Source organism: Centroberyx gerrardi, chromosome 14 (assembly GCF_048128805.1).
Source record: "Centroberyx gerrardi isolate f3 chromosome 14, fCenGer3.hap1.cur.20231027, whole genome shotgun sequence".
In the NCBI taxonomy this organism is placed as follows: Eukaryota; Metazoa; Chordata; class Actinopteri; order Beryciformes; family Berycidae; genus Centroberyx; species Centroberyx gerrardi.
In genome coordinates this window covers 14,994,377-15,011,223 of record NC_136010.1, presented here as the reverse complement: position 1 = coordinate 15,011,223, position 16,847 = coordinate 14,994,377, and the positions used below count along the sequence as shown (strand labels likewise).

The window sequence follows — 16,847 nt, the reverse complement described above, 5'->3', positions numbered from 1 at the left end:
TTAAATGAGACTTTAGAGACAAGGACCATAAACAGCTTCGTTGCCATAGAAACAGTAAACCAAGTGGGTGCGTGGGGGAGGGGTGCGTCAAACACTATGGTCAAAACACAATTGAATCATGGTCAAAATATATTGTCAGAGATATGAAAACTTTTACTAAAAAAAAAAACAACTTTTAAAAGGAATACCAAAAACTTTATAATCAGATTTTTAAATTGGGTTCAAGATACTTGCGATACCTTAGTGAGTCCAGTTTTGATCTTTTTAGTTTTTATCATTATGATTGATAGCAAAAAAATCGAGCAAAAATTGCTACAAATTAGTTTGGAAGCCATATCTACAAACAAACAAAAGTCACACAGGGGAGCATTCAGGACCAAGGTTCCTTCTAAATTGTGTGCCTCTGTGCTTTTTTCAGTCATCAGTAATTGCTCCACTTGTCCCCAGATATTCAGTTGACATAAGCAAGTTAGGCGGCAAATGACAATAAATGCAGGGATATTACCACACCTTAGGGTTTAGTGAGTTGACACCACTGTTTTGAATGACAGAAACACAAAGATTTTTTTTCTACTTTCGTTATTTTTATTTATTTCATTACATGTATTCTATGATCGAGGTCTCTCCTTTTTGCCTTTGAAAAGGGCCAGCAGTGAGACATTGGCCACCTTGACCACTTTGAAGCGGACACCAGGAATATCACCAACAGCATGACCCTTACGGCCAAATCCTGCCACCAATACTTCATCATTTTCCTACAAGAGAAGAAGAAAATAAGTTAACTGTAAAGAGAAACAATACAACTGAGACTGCTGCTTCGGATAGATCAGAGGATGAGTGTGGATTATGAGTGATGTGTTCACTGGCCACTTAAATTCTTACTTCGATGAAGTTCAGACAGCCATCATTAGGCACAAAAGCAGTTATCTTCTTGCCATTTTTGATCAGTTGTACCCTCACACACTTCCTTATAGCAGAATTGGGTTGTTTAGCTTCAACACCACTGAAGAAACAAAAGAGCATAGTTACATGTGAATTGCCTTTCATATAAAGTAACAGAAGGTGGTCACATATAACAAAAAATTGCCAAAAACAGATTCTAAACATCAGCATACACTTACACTTTCTCCAGTACAATGCCTTTGGCATGGGAAGCCCCTCCGAATGGATTGGCTTTGAGGGCAGTGCCCAAGTGAGCCTTCTTGTACTGCTTGTCATTCCATTTTTGCTCTCTGCGGTGATTTCGCAGTTTTCTGGCTGTGCGAAGACCACGACACTTACCTGTGGAAAGAGCAAAGTTGACAAATACGCAAACAAAGAGGCACAATTATCTGGGAGCTTTTAGATGTGCTGTTTACTGTTTATTTGGAGTTAAAATGAAGAGGGAAAACTACACGTAGGCTACAAATTCAAATTTATGAATGCATTCTTGATAGCGGCTGGCGGCCTTCTTTTCTTTATGTTGGCAAACAGAGTTAAGTGAAATTTAAAAAGTGTCTCTTCTCTTGCCATGCTGCCAAACACTGCACGTGGCCGACTTACAGTTGACCTAAATGGCTTACAGTGGCATTGGTAGAGCAAAGACCAAAACGCTCGGTAATAATGAAAAACTGAACATAATCTAACACCCCGGAATGTAATTCCATTAAATTAATTCACTAAAAGGAACAACTCATGGAATAACTCCAACGAACAACTCACCCATGGCTTTTACTTCCGAATTGTGACATAACACAGCGTCATGGCAGTTTTAACCAATCACGAAGGCAGCAATGAAATCCCACTTGATGCTCTGGACATAACGCGAGTTTTCCGTGTGACCTCTCTGCTAGCTAGCTAGCTACTGCCGGGGAGTAGCGGCATAATTTTCAGGTATTGTGATTAAAATAACCATGGTATTTACATAGCGTTGTTGAGACATATCAATAGGAGACAGTAAAATAGAACAGCCTATTGTCCGGACATTTGTATTCGATATAAATGCATAGAAGGACACAAGATGGCTTTGTTTTGGTTCGTGTTGACGAAAGTCAGGCTTCAATGTTGTGTTTTTATCGAAGGCCCACACTGTATGGTTGGATTTCCGGTGTCGTGTTGCTATCAAACTGAAGAGCTCATTTCCAAAACGCTATATATCCACTTTGGAAAAATAATACTTAACGGGAGTTTGTTATACAATGTCTCTATGATACAGAAGACCCCGTCTGTGTAAGTTTAATAATCTTGTCAACCCATGTCATTAATGTTCTATACTTTTTAGGATATATCATAATGAGTTATGCAGAGAAGCCGGAGGACATAACAAGGGAAGAGTGGATGGACAAGCTCAACAATGTCCACATTCAGAGAGCTGATATGAACAGGCTCATCATGAACTACCTGGTGACAGGTGTAGTACACGTCTACATACTTTGGCTTTGATTTGAAGGAAAAACATAATCATTATCTTATTCAGTTTCTGTTTTCAGCTGTCTATTGAGACCAGAAAGGCTATGAAAAAATAATGCAGAATTCAAAATTAGCATCAAATTTGAATGTGGAACGTGCAGGAACATGCATTCGTTCAACCATGGTTTCAATTTAACAGAGGGCTTCAAGGAAGCAGCTGAGAAGTTTCGGATGGAGTCTGGGATCGAGCCGAGCGTGGACCTGGACTCTCTAGATGAAAGGATTAAGATCAGAGAGATGATCCTGAAGGGACAGATCCAGGATGCTATTGCACTTATCAACAGCCTGCACCCCGAACTGCTGGATACCAACCGTTACCTTTACTTTCACCTACAGGTAAAGTAAAAGGCTTCTCATTTAGCAAACTTTTTCTGGTGTCATGTGTCCTGCCTATCTTGCTGCTCATTTTTCTGCATCCTCCCTGTTCTCCCCTGCCTTCTGCATCTGTAGCAGCAGCATCTGATTGAGCTGATTCGTTTGAGGGAGACTGAAGCTGCTCTTGAGTTTGCCCAGTCCCAGTTAGCGGAGCAGGGGGAGGAGAGTCGGGAATGTCTCACTGAGATGGAGAGGACACTGGCCCTGCTGGCATTCGACAACCCTGAGGAGTCACCCTTTGGAGATCTGCTCAACATGATGCAGAGACAGAAGGTGAGGTCAAAGGTTAGAATCGTTAAGGTATAGCACATTGATTGGTAAGAGAATTTGCTGTTTTTGAGTGTTATGTTAAAGTATACAGAGGGATAACATGTCCATTTCTTTGTGTTTCAGGTGTGGAGTGAAGTGAATCAGTCAGTGCTAGACTATGAGAACAGAGAGTCAACACCCAAACTGGCCAAGCTCCTGAAGCTACTACTGTGGGCTCAGAACGAACTTGACCAAAAGAAAGTGAAGTATCCTAAAATGACAGACCTCAGCAAGGGAACAATTGAAGACCCAAAATGAGGACCTGAAGTGAAAACACACCAGAGCATTAGTACAAAATGGACACACTTCCTTTATCTATTTATACCCCAACAAACTGACTCATACAGTACAACCTTTTCTTTTTTGTAAGGGTTGCTTTTTGATACTTTGATAACATAGAATGTGCAAACTGGATTGTTGACATTTTAAAATGACTTCACACACTAAAACAACATACAAACCATTGTTTTACTTGGTAAAATTATGATTTGTTTATATGTTTATGTTAAATTTGTGTCATTTCCTCTTTTGCATATTTCAGTTACACTAGGTTTTTTTCTGTCTATTGGCAGGGAAAGTTGGCATGGGAGGGTGTGAATAAAGCCTAAATTAGGCTCTCACTTTCTGTGTGTGACCACCTAGGCTCAGTTTGGTGTTAGGGAGAATGGTTGGCTCAGTGTGCACTGCCTCAAATACACATTTTTTTTCCCCTGGAGAAAAATATTCACATTTCATCTAGTCATATATGTTAAGGCAATGGCCAAAGCAAGATACTTGGGATGTTTCAAACCTTCCAAAGTACTGTGACTTTGTAAGTTTACATGCAACCTTAGTTTCATACTGCGCTATTGCTTGAAACATTACAAAAAGACACTGAAAACACAAACATGAATACAGAAACGTATGTTCTTACGCTACAGCATGGGAGCAGTTTAACAGATGGACAAGGCAAGGGACAAGGCGAGAAGCCTTCGATGCTTCAGACCTTCCAGTGAACTGTGACTTTGTAAGCTTAAACGCAGCCTCAGTATAATTAAAAATATCACAGAATGATATTAAAAGATGTGAATGCGATAGGTCCATGTACATGGGCATGGAGACAGTTTTACAGATGGAATATTTACATGTATGGGATAAGTAGCTCTTTTGCAACATTTGATGTGCTTTGCCGATATTATTTTGCAATAAAAAGGAATTTCAAAACTGGGCAAATACTAAGGACCTTTTTTTTTTCTTTTTTTTAAAAATCTTTTCTGTAAGTCTCTGTATGGTGCAGCAGCATACAGACAGTGAGAGAAGAGCTAAAAGTTGGGATGAATGCAGGGTCTTATATAATGATTGCTTGGTAATTCGTGTAGCCCGGGGCAGAGGGAGCGTTTAAACTGCCTTGTAGGTACTGCGCAGCATCTCTGCCCTGTAGTCTGACAACAGCAGCAACATCTCAGCAGGGGGGCATCGCGTCGCCACCTGGCAAGGACAGGACAGGAGGAGAGGACGTCCTGGGTGCTCAACGATGGCACCTCGCTATGTGTAATCCGATAGGCAGAGAGGCTTTCTGTATATTGCACCGTCACGATGGAGAGGGACCGGAGGACGAGGCGCCTCTCTGGCGTTTTGGATGGCATCGTAGTGGACGTAGCGACCGACTAGGCATAAAGGCGTTTACTTGAGAAAACACTGAATCACTTCTCTTCACTTCCTGATTAACCCTACCGATGGCAAGAAGAACTGCGTGGCTGGAGAGAAAAACTGACACGTGGATTACTCCTCCTAGAGCATCAGGAAAAACAGACTCCGCTCTCTAGCTCGCACACATCGCCTTCCTGCTTTTCCCGTCTCTCAGGTTATGGATACAGCGGTCGAAAAGGCGAGATATGATTGTGTGTTTGCCATCTGAAAAGCTTTGTTTTTTGTCAGCGTTTACTTTTGTGTTTGATCGACCGAAGAGAGCGCCTTTAAAGTAAATAGCCAGGGGGGTGAGAAGAGGCTGCTATAACCTCGCGTTGAATGGCAATTATTCAAAAATATGGCAAGAACTGTAGTCCAGATTTGGTCTGTCACAAGGAAAACCATCCATCTGACAAGATCGGGGTCCCTGGATGTCATAAGAAGTGGACTGAACAGAGTACCACCTGGTCGAGGTAACCTTTTGTTTTTTTTTACCCTGATACATGGCTTGTATTTTACCACAGAGAAATACATTCAACAGTGCTAGCTCATATTTTCATTTTTAACTATGTCAACAAGAAGCAACAATTAGGATTTACAACAACACATTTCCTCATAACGTCTGCATGACAGCGCGGAAGCTCAGCTCAAAACGTTGCTGATACTTTGTTGCAACTCTTGAACCGTGAAATGCAACATATTTGCTTTCACACTTGAGTGAAATACTCACACAAAATTAATCTAAAATCAAACACCTGGCAGCTTGTGGTTCAATCCTATAGATCAATGTAACTTTATGTATTGTTGTATTTTTTTTTTTTTATTATTGTTAGGGCCAAAAGTAATATGTAGATTCATCACTACATTGCCTGCGAAGGCCTATCTAATTTGGAGTTTAGGACCTGATGTCATGAGAAGCCGTTAGTGCTTTACTGGATCTCTAAACCTAATTTGCTACATGGGTCCGGGTGGTTTGTAATGAGTGAAGCACATCAAACTGTCATAGGAATTTAAAAAATGCTGAGAAAGAATGCTGAGTTTCCCGTGTGAAAGAGAGCTGTAGTCATCCTATAATGCATTTGAGAAGGATGGATATCACAGCAAAACTACAAGTCCCTATAGGAAAATTATAGTGACACCACAGGAGATTAAAAAAATACCATTAGCTATCATATTCACTATGTACTCACTAATGATTGCCACCAAGTGCCAATAAGAATATTATGGTGATTTTTTTTGTTAGGGCGCTTAGCAATGGGAGAAGCACATCAAACTGTCAAAGGACTTTAAGAAAGATTGCTGTTTTTACATTCAGTTTCATGATAGTCAATTGGCCTTTGTGAGAGATATGGCATCCAAGTCAATCAGACTCTGTTCTTGCTTTTTATTGGTTGTTTCCTCACTGCTCCTTGTCTCTGTGACTGTCTCTCTGCTGGGTCAGATGTGTTATGTGTTTTAACTCTTTTATTGTTTTTATAATGTATTTAACTGTTTTGTTTTGTTTTATTGTCTTTTATAATGTTTAATTGTTCTTATTTGCTGCTGTCTTGGCCAGGTTTCCCTCGCAAAAGAGATTCTGTATCTCAAGTGGACTTCCTGGTAAAATAAAGGTTAAAAAACACACACACACACACACCAATTCTATCCATTCTCCTTCCCTCCCCATGCAGACCAGTGGCGAGGATATGGACAGTGGTGCTGCTGCTGGGGACCTGCCTCCTATACTGCGCCCGGGTGGCAATGCCCATCTGTGCCGTCAGCATGGCAGAGCAGTTCAGCTGGAGCAAGAGGGAGTCGGGCATGGTGCTGGGCAGCTTCTTCTGGGGCTACTGCTTCACCCAGGTCCTCGGAGGCTACGTCAGTGACAGGTGGGTAAACATTTGACCCTGAACGGTAGTCAGGTCTGCTGCTATTAAGATAATAGCAGCTGCCCGAGGATAATATCATTCTGTTTTGACTGCCTGGATTGTGATAAGAGTAAACTGTATGCCTTGTTCTGATAGTGCCCAGTTTGTCTAGTTTGTTGGAGGATGGCAGGACACTTCCTGCTTGTCAAGGGAGTGGTTTGCATGCCGGCTTTGACGTTACAGGCCACTTTTGTTTGCTCAGTGTGGGAGTTAATGCAAAACATAAAGTAGCGATGAAGGCTAGATGTTTTCTTTATATTGCCATGTTGTCATTCCTAGTGGGCTCAAAAAGTGTGACAAATAGATAGGCTACATATATATGTGAAGGGTTTTACAAGATTGTTACCCCAGGTTAATTTAGTAATTTTTCAAAAATGCAAAAAATGCAATCTTCAAGATGCTACCAGTTTGTCAGCAAATATCTTGAAATTATTTCACTGAATCCATAATATGGATGCTGTCAATTTTTTTTCTAAGAGTGAGTGCCACTTTTTTTAAAATGGTGGACATCTCATTTGGCCCCAAAGTCGTTCCTAAAGAGAATATTTTTGGCAGACTTCCATGTCCCGTTTTATCTAGTGTAACAAGCCTTTCGAGAGTTCAAAGTTCTGCCGCCTCTCTCACAACTTGCGGTGTGGTGATGTAATCGTCGCTGTCAAAAGTCAAAAGATTGAGCTAATGCAAATTGGCTGTCTCCTCTGTCCTCAGGGTGGGAGGAGAGAAGGTCCTCCTGCTGTCTGCGGCGGCCTGGGGGGCGATGACCGCCTTCACCCCGATCCTGGCCCACTTCTGCTCCCAGCCCATCTTCTCCATGACGCTGGCTCGCTTCCTCATGGGCTTGCTGCAAGGTGAGATGGGCAGCTTTTGAAAGAGTCTGCAGCATGCAAAGTGGATGAGGTGAGGTGAAACATGTTTTTACCTGTTTCAGACATTGAAACATGTTTTTACCTCAGGCATTTCCACTCCTTTCCAGATCTTGAAAAATTGATCCATGCCTTGTTTTTTCAAGAATAGATTACTGCAGTGCACTGCTCTCCAACTGTCCCGACTACACACTCAACTTATTCAAAACTCTGCTGCTAGAATACTCACATGTGCTAAGAAACATGATCACATCACCCTGGTCTTTCTCTTCACTGGCTCCCAGTCACTGCAAGAATCAATATCAAAATCCTCACTTTCAAAGCATTAAAAGGTCTTGCCTCTCAATACATCTCAGACCTACTTACTCCATACAAACCTGCCTGAACCCTCTGCTCACTGGAAGCTGGACTCCTTATACCGTGTACTCATGAGAAATCAGCTGGGGGCAGAGTCTTGTCCTGCAGCGCTCCCTGTCTATGGAACCAGCATCCTGTCCATGTCAGGGAGTCAGACACCCATCACTGTCTTTAAGTCCATACTCAACCCATTTATTTTTCATTGCCTTCATCCTACCTTATCTAACCTTACAAACCACCATCGCACCCCCCCCCCACCCCGTTCCTTCCCTCCCTTCCCTGCTGGAGGACCCCTAAGCCCTCCTTGCTATGTTTGCCACTTCTTTATCTATTTCCTGTTGTTTTGCAGTGGAACTGCGCAAGAGCTCTCTCATATCCATTCTCACTATGCACGTGTGTGTGCACGTCCACACACACACACACACACATAACGCATACAGGCAAACATGCATCCATAAACAAACACGCCCAAGACCTGTTCTACTGCTAGTGACTGCATTGTGTTTGTCTTATCTTGTTTTGATTGAATTTTTTTGTCGTTGGTTGCTCTGTTAAGCACTTTGTGACAAACGTGTTTTGTTAAAAGCACTTCAGAAATAAATCTGATCTGATTTGATTTGAAGGAATCCACAGGAAAGACAACAAAAGCTATGGGAGTTGGTGAATAAAATTTAAACAAAACAGATTACGGGCTGGAAAGTGAGTTTTGGATGCCAGAAGTCTCAGCACCTGCCGAAGTTTGTTGAGTCATTGGCATTGATCAACAAATCTATCAACTCCCATTCTAACTATTGACCAATTGTGTTTTGTGACTTGATTTCTTTTTAGGAGTTCACTACCCATCTCTGGCAAGTCTGTGCTCTCAGAAGGTGGTGGAAAGTGAGAGAGGCTTCCTCATGAGCACTGTGGGTAGTGGCTCCTACTTGGGGTGAGTTGGGCCTTATTGCAATAATCCTCTTTTCAGCTACTTTGCTGTAGGACTCCATGGGATAGCCGTTTTTCTCCTAGAATGTTCTATAGCAAAGTGGAGAAAGGAGACGTTCATTTTAGCTCTGTGCCCATTCCAATCCCACAATCTGTTCCAGTACCTCTTGCTGTTTTAAAAATATTTCTTATATCTATATTGGGATATCTGGACAGTTCTACCATAATTGCCTGACATTTGATTGTTTTGGATGTGAAAGAAGGCCAGATGATGTATTTTAATTATCTTGACATATTTGTAACAGTAGGGGCAATTTGTCAGCAGTATGGTCCACTGCTGCTTAATTAATACAGCAGAAACACTCAGATGAACTGCAATTTGATGTTAGTTTCTCTAATTAATTAGAATTAGAGAATACTCAGCTCATCCTAGATCTGTGCCTAAAGGCACTTGATCATTATGTTTTTATTGCAACCACCTTGTTACAAGGGTGTGTATGTGTGACTTGTTGTCTCTTGTTGTGACTTTCTTCGTAGCACGCTGGTGATTGGAGGGGCTGGCTCCCTCATGTTGGACCTGTACGGCTGGGAGAGTGTGTTCTACGTGTCTGGTCTTCTCTCAGTGCTGTGGGCATACTGCATGTGGAAGTATCTACTCAAAGGAGAAGGTAAGGAAGGCTTTAACTGTGTGTATCCCCAGTGTTATTGCATGCCACTATCCTGTTGCTCCTTATCCGTATTATTCCTGTGAATTTCCTCTTGTATGAACATGTGTTCACACCCATCTGTGTTCGCAGGTCCTATCATCACTCTGGAGTCCCTGGGAAGCGGTGGGCCCCAGTCCAAACTGTCCAAGAGACACTGGCTACGGCTCTTCAAACAACCTGCAGTCTGGTGAGATAAAGACGAAAGGAGGTGTGTCTGTGCGTGTGTGTGTGGGCGTGTGTGGGCGTGTGCGGGCGTGTGCGGGCGTGTGTGTACATTTGTGTGTATCCTGTACTGTATATAGCTACCATCCCATGTGTGTAGCTGACTAGCTGTACGTATGTTTGTTCCTGTGTTTTGTGAATAGGTGTATGACCAGTAATCTCACCTGTGTTTCTGAGCTTGCATCAAAGCAAGTTTCACTGTGGGCCTTTTCTCTAGATCCAGTTTTTATCTGTACCAGACTCTGGAATAGTAGGCCTAGTCTCTGGCCAGCTCAGCTCTCTGTTAGCATCTCAGATATTGAGTTCTTCCATTTTCTCCAACTCCGTCCCTATGGCCCGGTTATTTATATACTGTAAGCTAATAGCCATGCAACTGATCTGCCCTATTTTCAATGACAGGAAACACCTCTGTGGTTTTATTTCTTGGTGTAGCTGAGCCACACCTTGATAGTCAACCAACCAAGTGACAGATGTAATGATGATGTGATCGTTCTGAACTGGTTATGAAAATAAGTCTTGTTGCTTTCAACCAGAGTCTACTTGCTTTAACACAGAAAATCACTAGACTCAGATGTCATGTACACAGGTATGGCAGCACTGACTTGAATTCTTGCTCCAGCTAAAGCAAAAGACACTTTTATTATTAGTGTGATATTTCCTATGTGTAAATAATGTTGCATTGCACTTACTTTTCTTTGTTTCTCTCTCTTCAATGCCTGACCAGTGCTGTGATCATTACACACCTTTGCACAGCGAGCACCTTCTTCACTCTTTTGTCGTGGCTGCCAACTTTCTTTAAGGACACTTTCCCCGATGCCAAGGTAACCATGACACCTTCCTCACACCCGCTCCCCGCTTCAGAAGAAAACAATAATCCTACATTTGACCTCAAAACTGGAGGGATTGAAATAACAGACATGAGTAGTTTGAAGCCAGGAAAATTGGCTTTTAATGTAAAAACACAAAAACAGTCTAAGGAGACCTAACACTTGGCTGATGTTCCTGGTCTAGTTCATTCAGATCTATGTGTTTTTTTCTCCAGGGTTGGGTGTTCAATGTCATTCCCTGGTTGGTGGCTATTCCCTCTTCCCTCTTCAGTGGCTGTCTATCTGACCACCTCATCAGTCAAGGTAGGACAGATAAACCTCTCTTCACACCCTCTGTGAACAATTGAAGAATAGATATGGAAATTAATTTTGAACGCAGGTGATTATAGATAACACAGCAGTTCTATTATTGCCCGTCCTCATTTCTCTCTTGGTCCCAACAGGTTTTGATACAGCCTCTGTGAGGAAGTTGATGCAGGTATAGTGCAGATTTTGTTCTCTGCATACAGCTGCCTTATAATTCATCTGTATAAATGTTATCTGTTATCATTGTGGAGGCTTTTCTTCCACTCCAGTCCAGAATGTATGAATGTCCTCTTTCCTGCCACACTTCAACTTAATTCTGTAAGATCTTGATGTATGTGTTTGTGTGTGTCCATCCCTCCTGGTCAGTTTTTCTCCATGGGTGTGTCCAGTGTGTTTACCCTACTTCTGTGTGGCACCACCACCTTCCCCTGGGCAGTAGCATTTGTGTCTGCCACCATGGGCCTCACCACCTTCAGTCACAGGTACTGGTGCCCCCATGTCCTCACTGAGACCATAGTGAATTTAGCCTAGCTGTTGGAACAGACTCCATCTGTGGCCCAGAATACAGCACATGCAGTATATCATATGGAAGGATTCTGTTAATATTGCTTTTCTAGATTTTTCACTAGCTTTCAACACTGTACTCCTGTACTCACTGTACTGTTTAATTCATATCCCATTCACTGGTGCAGTGCATTTCTCATAAAGCACAGTACAGCTGGTCAAGGTCAATTTTCAATGCCAAGAATGACTGCTGAGGCTCACAAGGTTGTGTCGCTTCACCATTGCTTTTTACACTGTATACCCATGACTGTTCCAATACCAGACCAACTCATTATTACATTTTCAAATGACTCCAGTCTACTTTCTTTATTGATAAACAAAGATTTGTTGTTCATGAAAGATTTAGACATTTACCAACATAGCCTTGACAGGCAGGTTTAATGGTGCAATCCCAATTTCTTTTTTCAAGCACAAATAAAACCAAAAAAATCTGCGGCGTACCCTGCCCAAAACTTCACTCTTTCTTTGAATGCCCATAATGAATTTTGCCACATAGTACTGCAGCATATACTTTGCCTGTATGTGGTGCTGTTTTGGTGCAGCTAGATTTTGTCTTTAGCTTCCTGCTCTGTTATCCAAAGTGTAACGCAGTAACACTTTGGGGAAACTGCCTGGTACAATGGCAGACGTTGGTGAGCCACAAATTTCGGAGAAATGACGAATGTGTAATGTGTTAAAGTGTATTGTATGATACATCAACACTAGAAGATGTAATTGAGATGGGATAGTTGTATGCTGCGCTTTCAAAGTGTAATTTAAGATCTTCTAAATCTTCTAAATGCAGGTCACCTCCTTTCATTTGTGATATAGTTGATCTTTTTAAGTGAATCAGTTTTCTTGATATTAATCAAATACGATACACACTATTGTAAGGAGTGTAATTTACATAAAGATAATGTATTTTCTAATAAATTAATAATAAATTCTACTTAGAAATATTTTTCCAACTATGAGACAGGACGAAAAAATAGGTTCTTATTTTGCACTTGGTTGGTCGCTCTGTGATAACAGCAGCAATATCTTTTAATGAACTTCCTTCCTAAAGCAAGAAACTAAATTTTTTTTATCTGGGTTCCAGGCTGAACAACTACATTATATGCAAGGCAGAAGAAAGATACAGTCGATGATAGGAGGCTGGCAATAGGATATAAACTAAGATACATTTTCCTGGGCACTCAACAGCCTCTGTTGAGTTCTATTTAATCTTTTTTATGGCTGAGATTTGTCAGTGTGGTTATTGGTTTTACTGTGAGGCGATTCAGGAGGCAGAAAGATGGAGAGTCGGTTTAGCACCTTATCTGATGAAATAGCAAATGATGTGTCCTTGTTTTACAGCGGTGTATCTGTAAATGTTCAAGACCTGGCTCCGTCCTGTGCTGGAGCTTTGTTTGGTATGTTAAAAAATAAATTGTGGAATCTTTGTCGAAACTTACCATGAATACATTACTCACAAAACTTTTGACAGAGAATTTCTTTGTCTTTCTGTAAAATTTTAATTCCAAATTCTGTGTTAAATTTTACATCCTAATCTAGTAGGAGAATTAATTGTGCGTCTGCTCTTCTTTTCAGGCGTTATGAATACGTGCGGTGCTTTCTCAGGTGAGCGTCTGTATTTTGAGGGAAACATCTGTAATGAATCTTTCACTAGCAGTTCTTGTTCAGTTCAAATGACTGTTTTGGCCTTTCATGATCTATTGAGTGAAATAATTCATCCGCTTCTCTGAAGTCAAACTTTGGGCTATGTGGCTCCTGTCAGTCAAGCTGGCTCCTATGTGCCATGCATATTTCATCACAGAAGCATAATGGAGTTTGTGTCAGATGAATAATAGAGGGAACAGAAGATGACAGTTAGTGGTCCTGGGGGCGGACTGGGGATGGGCTGTGACATTTTTCTGCAGTTATTTGTGCGGTTCACATCTGGGAAAACCGGGCTGAACTATAACATGGAAGATACTGTGTGCTCTGTTTTTTCTGTCATCATGTCTATGCCCACTTATCTGATAATGTGCTGTCCGGGCTAACGGTGTGTGTGTGTGTGTGTGTGTGTGTTCTCGTGCAGGGGTCCTGATGGTGTATTTCTCGGGGTATCTGATTGAGACCACAGGCTCCTGGGCGTCTGTGTTCGCCCTCATCACCACGGTCAACCTGCTGGGCCTCTGCACCTTCCTGGCCTTCGCTGAGGCCCGCCGGGTCGACATTGACTCCACCAAGGCCCGCTACCACAACATCCACATCTAAGTCATCAGGGGGACCAGATGCTTTGCCCAGGGGAGGTGTGACCTTGGGCGACCGGCAGCAACAACAATACCCACATCAGAGTACTAGCCATGGGATGCGAACTGTCACACTGATGAAACCCACACACGATATCTGGGGCACTTGGATCGGTTCTGTGTCTGTGGTTCAGCACCACAATAGTTATTTAAGGACACAGCAGAGCCTGCACAATGTTACTGTACAATTTTGTTGAGCCAGAGCCTTTGATTCCCGAAAGAACACAGCTGTATGAAAGGATGCTCTGTCAGACTAGTGAGGGGAAGTGGACCGGTAAAGATTAGAGGAAGTAAGTCTGCGCTACCTCCGTGTCTCGGCCGGCTCACCGCACGGTTGTTCAACAGTTGTTGGGCTATTGTTTACGTTTCTCATTTGTTATCGCCTCATTTATTCTCTGCCAGTCAGTCAGAATGTGCTAGTTACTACCAGCGCAGTCATGGAAATTGTTACCCGACTCAGCAGCTCCAATATTTTTGTGGGTGGGTGCGTGCGTGTATGTGTGTGTGTGTGTGTGTGTGTATGTGTGGTGATGGAGCTATAAGAATGATGGATGTGTTAGTCTCATGAGTTCGCTGACAGTTGTGACAGGCCAAGATGGTGTGTTCTTACCCTGCGGGGAGGGAGGGAGGGAGGGAGGGGAGGGGGGGAGTGGGTGGGCACATCTGGGTGAGGCAGGGAGAGACAAGGCTCTCATACCTGAAGTCTTTTATTAGTAGGTGAGCTCCCCCCCCACACACACCCCCACCCCACCCCACCCTACCGACCCATCACTGAGAGAACTGTCTGAGTGACACCTCATTACCCAGTGACTAATTACTTGGCAGGTGCTCTAATGTCCCGTACGATTTACCTTCTATAGTCCCCATCTCCATGGTTACAAGCTCTTCATCTTGTCATTGCGCTTTGGGAGGGTGGGATGGGTTGGGGTGGGAGGGGGGGGGGGGGTGGGCTTTATCGCAACAGCGCTTTCACTGAGGGCCGTCTCCCCATGTGTAGTCTCGATGAACGCGAGTATGATTAAGAAGACCAAAGGTTATTAATTATTATTATTTTATTTCTAAAATGATTGCATGAAATACAAATACCTCACTTAATTATTTTGAGTACTTATATATTTATATGGCTCCTTGTTTTGTCAATTACAAAAGTTTTGTAGAGAACAGAAATATATTAGGTAAGATGACTGTTTGCTTCTAGAGCCAACAAACAGAATACAGAAACGTAAAACGTGTCCAGTGTAAGTTACTAGAAGTTTGATGCAGGATGCATAACCCCAACAGATGTGGTTCTGAAACCACAGTTTCCTCACTTATTCTCCTCTCCTGATCTGCACTCATCTTAACAGACAAAGGATTAGTGGAAAATGATCTGTATTGTCATGTCTTGGTGAAAACTGTACAGGCAGACGAGGAGGAGAACAAGCCTACTTGTTTGTGTTTAGATCCACCCCGATTACTGCACTTTGTTCATCGTCGCCTGGACTCAAGACAGGAAGTGATGTCACTAGTTGGGAGGGAGTGTGTTAGTGTAGAGTGAAGCCCGTTCAGCTGTAACGACAGTGTCTCTGCACTTTGTCCCATTAAGACCATTTTAAACACCTTAGCCCCCTTGGCTTCACTCACTCACGCACTCTGACATGAAGAAGAGTATTAGAGTAATGTCTTGTTTATATACATCAGTGTAGCTGAGGGACTGGAGATTACTCAGTGCATTGTTATTACCGCTACTTTACGACTTCACTGCATTGATATTACTACAGAGAGCTTGTAGCGTAGGCAGGTTGAATGGTGAAATAAATGTTAGAATGTAGCATTTAGCTTCATCATCCCAGCCTTTCAATTCTCAGTTTGGGTAACAAGTATTGGAAGATGTCACGATCTCCCAATCAAGACACAAGTGTCTTGACATCTGTATACAGTAGGTCTATGCATTTATTATTTTGTGCCTAATTTATGCAACGGGAGAATTGCAAGATATGTTCACCATGGTGCACACAGTTTAATTTATTGATAATTGTACATCGCCAAATTTCCCTCTGTAGGATTTTGGTTGCTTCTGTGTCATTTAGGTTTAAGTACAAGAGCACATAGGCAAATCTTTTCTTGGAAGTTTTCGATAGACAGAGCTGAACTTTGAAGTATACCCTTTGGTTGAATGTTTTATCCATATAGTTTGAAAAAGCCAATTGCATTTATTACATGGTCAGTGGCTACAAAAAAGTTGGAATATTGGATTCATGGAATTTATGCAAACCTTGCTTAAGGTCTGTGGCTAGCAGCTGCATTACTGAGAGAAGGTAGAAGTCTTGTCAGAGTAAAGACGTACAGCAAACATATTTGCAGTATTTGTGTTTGAGTGTTACTAATACTATGGACTGACTATATAGAATAAGTTAATGTGAAAACATCTCATCTGATATCAATACCAAATGTCAGTTTGAACCTGTACATACTTTTTGCAGTGAACACTTAGAACACTCAGATAAGGTATTAGGCCTATTTAGGAAAACCACTGTACAAAATACTCAGTCTTAGTCAGTTTATCAGCATCTTTTGTCAAACCAACACCCCGCATTCTTCAAATGTTTGGACTGCCTTAGCAGCTGTGCATTGTTTGAAACTGCCTTCTTTGCTTGTCCTTTTTCTGTTACATGCTGCATAGTTTAAACATGTACATGATGTATGGCTGGAGTTCTGTTCACCAACAGGTTCTTGAAAGCCTTCTGAATAATTTTTGATAACATGTATGATATGTATGATGAAAAGGTTAATTGAAACAAATGCAGTATTCTATTGCTTCAAAGATATGTTGTATTTGAAAACATATTTTAATGAACTTTGAATAAAAATATTATATTTTATCAACGGTGCTGAGTTTTTCCCTCACTCTTCCTTCTATCTGCTGCATTATATCTTTACATGTATTTCCTCTGTAGTGCCACAGAGAGGCAGCACAGTACAAATAATAAGAGCGGCACAAAGTGCTATTCAGCCTCCAATGTCAAATACTGTACCAACATTTTCTGTGATGTGAAGAATGTAGGCCTTGTATGCGGCTACAGTAAAGATATTTTTTAAAACTTTAATTGCGATGACT

The 16,847-nt window shown here is 41.9% G+C and overlaps 3 protein-coding genes across 3 annotated transcripts; 2 read left to right on the top strand and 1 right to left on the bottom strand.

Moving 5' to 3' along the window:
* Positions 1–568: 568 nt before the first annotated feature.
* Positions 569–1,781, bottom strand: LOC139928290 (small ribosomal subunit protein uS12-like). The gene is made up of 4 exons (XM_071920772.2): positions 1,702–1,781; positions 1,122–1,281; positions 883–1,003; positions 569–755 (listed from the first exon to the last, which is right to left on the bottom strand). The coding sequence occupies exons 1-4, from the start codon at positions 1,703–1,705 to the stop codon at positions 609–611; spliced, it is 432 nt and encodes a 143-aa protein (XP_071776873.1). The 5' UTR covers positions 1,706–1,781; the 3' UTR covers positions 569–608.
* A 34-nt stretch (positions 1,782–1,815) lies between these two features.
* Positions 1,816–3,584, top strand: LOC139928289 (glucose-induced degradation protein 8-B homolog). The gene is made up of 5 exons (XM_071920771.1): positions 1,816–1,872; positions 2,261–2,389; positions 2,588–2,784; positions 2,899–3,096; positions 3,217–3,584. Exons 2-5 carry the CDS (start codon positions 2,272–2,274, stop codon positions 3,388–3,390), a joined length of 687 nt encoding a protein of 228 aa, XP_071776872.1. The 5' UTR covers positions 1,816–1,872; positions 2,261–2,271; the 3' UTR covers positions 3,391–3,584.
* A 1,139-nt stretch (positions 3,585–4,723) lies between these two features.
* LOC139928286 (voltage-gated purine nucleotide uniporter SLC17A9-like) lies at positions 4,724–16,609 on the top strand. Its single transcript, XM_071920769.2, has 13 exons — positions 4,724–5,273; positions 6,471–6,668; positions 7,416–7,555; positions 8,756–8,855; positions 9,389–9,519; positions 9,649–9,745; positions 10,505–10,601; positions 10,823–10,910; positions 11,051–11,085; positions 11,280–11,395; positions 12,813–12,868; positions 13,047–13,076; positions 13,537–16,609. Exons 1-13 carry the CDS (start codon positions 5,140–5,142, stop codon positions 13,713–13,715), a joined length of 1,401 nt encoding a protein of 466 aa, XP_071776870.1. The 5' UTR covers positions 4,724–5,139; the 3' UTR covers positions 13,716–16,609.
* The last annotated feature ends 238 nt before the right edge of the window (positions 16,610–16,847 follow it).

Excerpts from the sequence above, each read along its gene's own strand:
- LOC139928290 (XM_071920772.2), bottom strand. Across the intron at positions 1,004-1,121 it reads GGCATTGTACTGGAGAAAGT|TGGTGTTGAAGCTAAACAAC; the intron begins GTAAGTGTATGC and ends TTGTTTCTTCAG. Across the intron at positions 756-882 it reads GCTGTCTGAACTTCATCGAA|GAAAATGATGAAGTATTGGT; the intron begins GTAAGAATTTAA and ends CTTCTCTTGTAG.
- LOC139928289 (XM_071920771.1), top strand. The coding sequence starts at position 2,272 with ATGAGTTATGCAGAGAAGCCGGAGGACATAACAAGGGAAGAGTGGATG. Across the intron at positions 2,390-2,587 it reads CATGAACTACCTGGTGACAG|AGGGCTTCAAGGAAGCAGCT; the intron begins GTGTAGTACACG and ends TCAATTTAACAG. Across the intron at positions 2,785-2,898 it reads ACCTTTACTTTCACCTACAG|CAGCAGCATCTGATTGAGCT; the intron begins GTAAAGTAAAAG and ends CTGCATCTGTAG.
- LOC139928286 (XM_071920769.2), top strand. The coding sequence starts at position 5,140 with ATGGCAATTATTCAAAAATATGGCAAGAACTGTAGTCCAGATTTGGTC. Across the intron at positions 8,856-9,388 it reads GGTAGTGGCTCCTACTTGGG|CACGCTGGTGATTGGAGGGG; the intron begins GTGAGTTGGGCC and ends CTTTCTTCGTAG. Across the intron at positions 11,086-11,279 it reads CTGTGAGGAAGTTGATGCAG|TTTTTCTCCATGGGTGTGTC; the intron begins GTATAGTGCAGA and ends CCTCCTGGTCAG.